The sequence below is a fragment of the Opisthorchis viverrini genome (genome assembly GCF_000715545.1).
Source record: "Opisthorchis viverrini unplaced genomic scaffold opera_v5_854, whole genome shotgun sequence".
NCBI classification, from domain to species: domain Eukaryota; kingdom Metazoa; phylum Platyhelminthes; class Trematoda; order Opisthorchiida; family Opisthorchiidae; genus Opisthorchis; species Opisthorchis viverrini.
The window spans coordinates 17,867-20,199 of record NW_008752577.1 but is presented as its reverse complement, the minus strand read 5'-3'; the positions used below and the strand labels follow the sequence as shown (position 1 = coordinate 20,199).

At 44.2% G+C, this 2,333-nt stretch overlaps 1 protein-coding gene across 1 annotated transcript in view; it reads left to right on the top strand.

The window, feature by feature from the left end:
- Positions 1-953: 953 nt before the first annotated feature.
- T265_12106 (hypothetical protein) overlaps positions 954-2,333 on the top strand; it is a gene marked incomplete at both ends in the record, with an annotated part of 17,813 nt that continues 16,433 nt past the window's right edge. The window contains one exon of the mRNA XM_009179089.1: positions 954-1,118. Coding sequence (XP_009177353.1) covers positions 954-1,118 — 165 coding nt within the window. The remainder of the gene's footprint in view (positions 1,119-2,333) is intronic.

Below are 2,333 nucleotides of genomic sequence, written 5' to 3'. Positions count from 1 at the left end.
GATGGCTTATTCTTTCTCTATATGTAAGCTCGTTCAGAAAACTTCAGTGGTTTGCTTCATAAGTTTTTAAAGGCTGTTTTCTCTCTTTTCGAACCAAGTCACATAGTCACCAGACCAGTCAATATTCCGATGTCATATCATCGGTAATTTTCACTCGTGAAGGCTAAGCTTATTCACGCATTTGACCAACTATCTGATACAGTTGTAGTTTTTTTAACGGAAGAAGCACTCGGTCGATTTTGGCTTTATTTACCGCCACATCCTGTGTGATGGTGCCAACGAGGAATTTTATTTGTTCGGCGCATGCTTGCCCTCAAGAGCTTCATGACCAACTGATTCGATTACTCCGTCATCGTTATTCACATACGAACAAAACACCAGTAGCTTGTTCCGGCGCACCTGTGCTTGCATGACTCGAAACAACTCTGTTAATTTGCATACCCTGTGTCTAAGCTGTCACTCGTTACTGTGCCAGGTGTTCCTCGACATTGTTTCCCATAACACTCATGGCTGTATCCACTTAGCCATGTGTCGTAATTCGGAAAACCAACCCTTTTATTTCAGTTCGGTTTGTCAGCCAAAATCCACATTCTTTGAGCACATTTGTTCGATTTACCACATCTTTGGTGGGTAATTAGGAGTATGGAACTGTGAATTGGGTTGATGTAACTAGCGTGTGATGATAATCCACGAGATTACTAAACATAATTTCGGTTTGCCCCCTATGATCAAAGTCAACATATAGCTGTATCATTTATTTTGACGACTGCCTGAGAACTGCACACCGGAATCACGAGACATTGGTCAAATGGCTTCAAATGTCAGGTTCTGCATCTCCCATTTGAACAGACCAATTGGGTTTTATTTCTGCTGGGTGCCACCACTGAAACTATGACTCACGTTTCGGCTTTCACAGAGAAGTTTATGTCAGATTGGCTTCATAGTCTACGGAAATGGACGAACGCCATCGCCACCCTCTCAATTTGGAAAGTGACACCATCTCTTGTCAGTTTGCGGAAAATTATGCCGCTGCCCAGGTATATCGTGTTGCAATGTTGATACCGTTTATCAGCTCAGCCTTTACTTGTCAGTCTGCGGAAAATTATGCCGCTGTCCAGGTAAACGAATCTGTCTACCTGACCAGCTGACTTATCGTCAGGCATGTTATCCGCTTTTTTGTCCCATAAATCTTCGTAGATCCTTACACGGAAGGCTTGAAACTCCTATTGGCACACGAGGTCGAATTATTTAATTTACTGGAGGCATGTAGAAACGATATGATCCTATGAGAGAAATATCTGCAGCATGCTTAGCGTACGTAGGCGAGCGGTCATGTACCACCTTGACCCTCGAAAGGTTGCGGGTAATTACGGAAAGTCCTATTGGCGTGAAAATAAAATAGTTGCATACAAACATCGAGAGTCTTTCAATATCCCTAGCGTCCTGCGGAGAAAGGTACCTTGACATCGAGGGACACTATCATTGACGATCGTTGAGAGTAACCGTGATGTTCAAGCATCGACCGCGAAGTGAAGTGCATCCGAAGAGGAATCCGGTTCGTTTCTCACAACTCCGATGATCCGTGGCCGAGTAGTGAAGCCACGACAGATCTCTGTCCGTTCAGGTGAACCTGTCCAGCTGGCTATTGCCAGTTCATTCATGAAACTGATTCTTCGCAACCTACGCTCTTATCGCACGTTGCGACACTGTGCACAAAGTTGTTACAAGGACAGACAATGAAGACCGACAAATGAAGCCAGTTATGTTCCCCAAACCTCACACAGGATTGGAACTTATGTAGAATGGTCCAACGAAGGGAAACGAGACAAAAGAAGACTCCGAGATGTGATCTAGCTAATGGATACGATAGCGTGATACAGCTGAAGGTAAATGTCCCACAATGAGCTAACGGGACATGTGAGCCAGTTTACAAAGGAGCTTTCAGATGTCCGATCGCCAACACAAAACCATAAAGTGTGTCGGGATAAACCGGCTAGCATAAACATTTTTTCTGACCCTAATGCTTTTTAAGATGTCTAAGTAGTGTGGACAACACTGAACCTACTCGTCGCATCTGCATCTCGCCTGGGTCTACCAGGTGATCAACTAAAATTCCTAGACGCGTTCGATAGGTTGGATTAAACCCTGCAGCAAATATATTCGCGCTACCTGTCCATGTTGCCCATGTGCCACTGTCTTTTCTATAAAAGAAAGTGGACATACATGTTCACAGAGGGTTCGATAGGTTAAACCCTGCAGCAAATATATTCGCGCTACCTGTCCATGTTGCCCATGTGCCACTGTCTTTTCTATAAAAGAAAGTGGAGTGGACA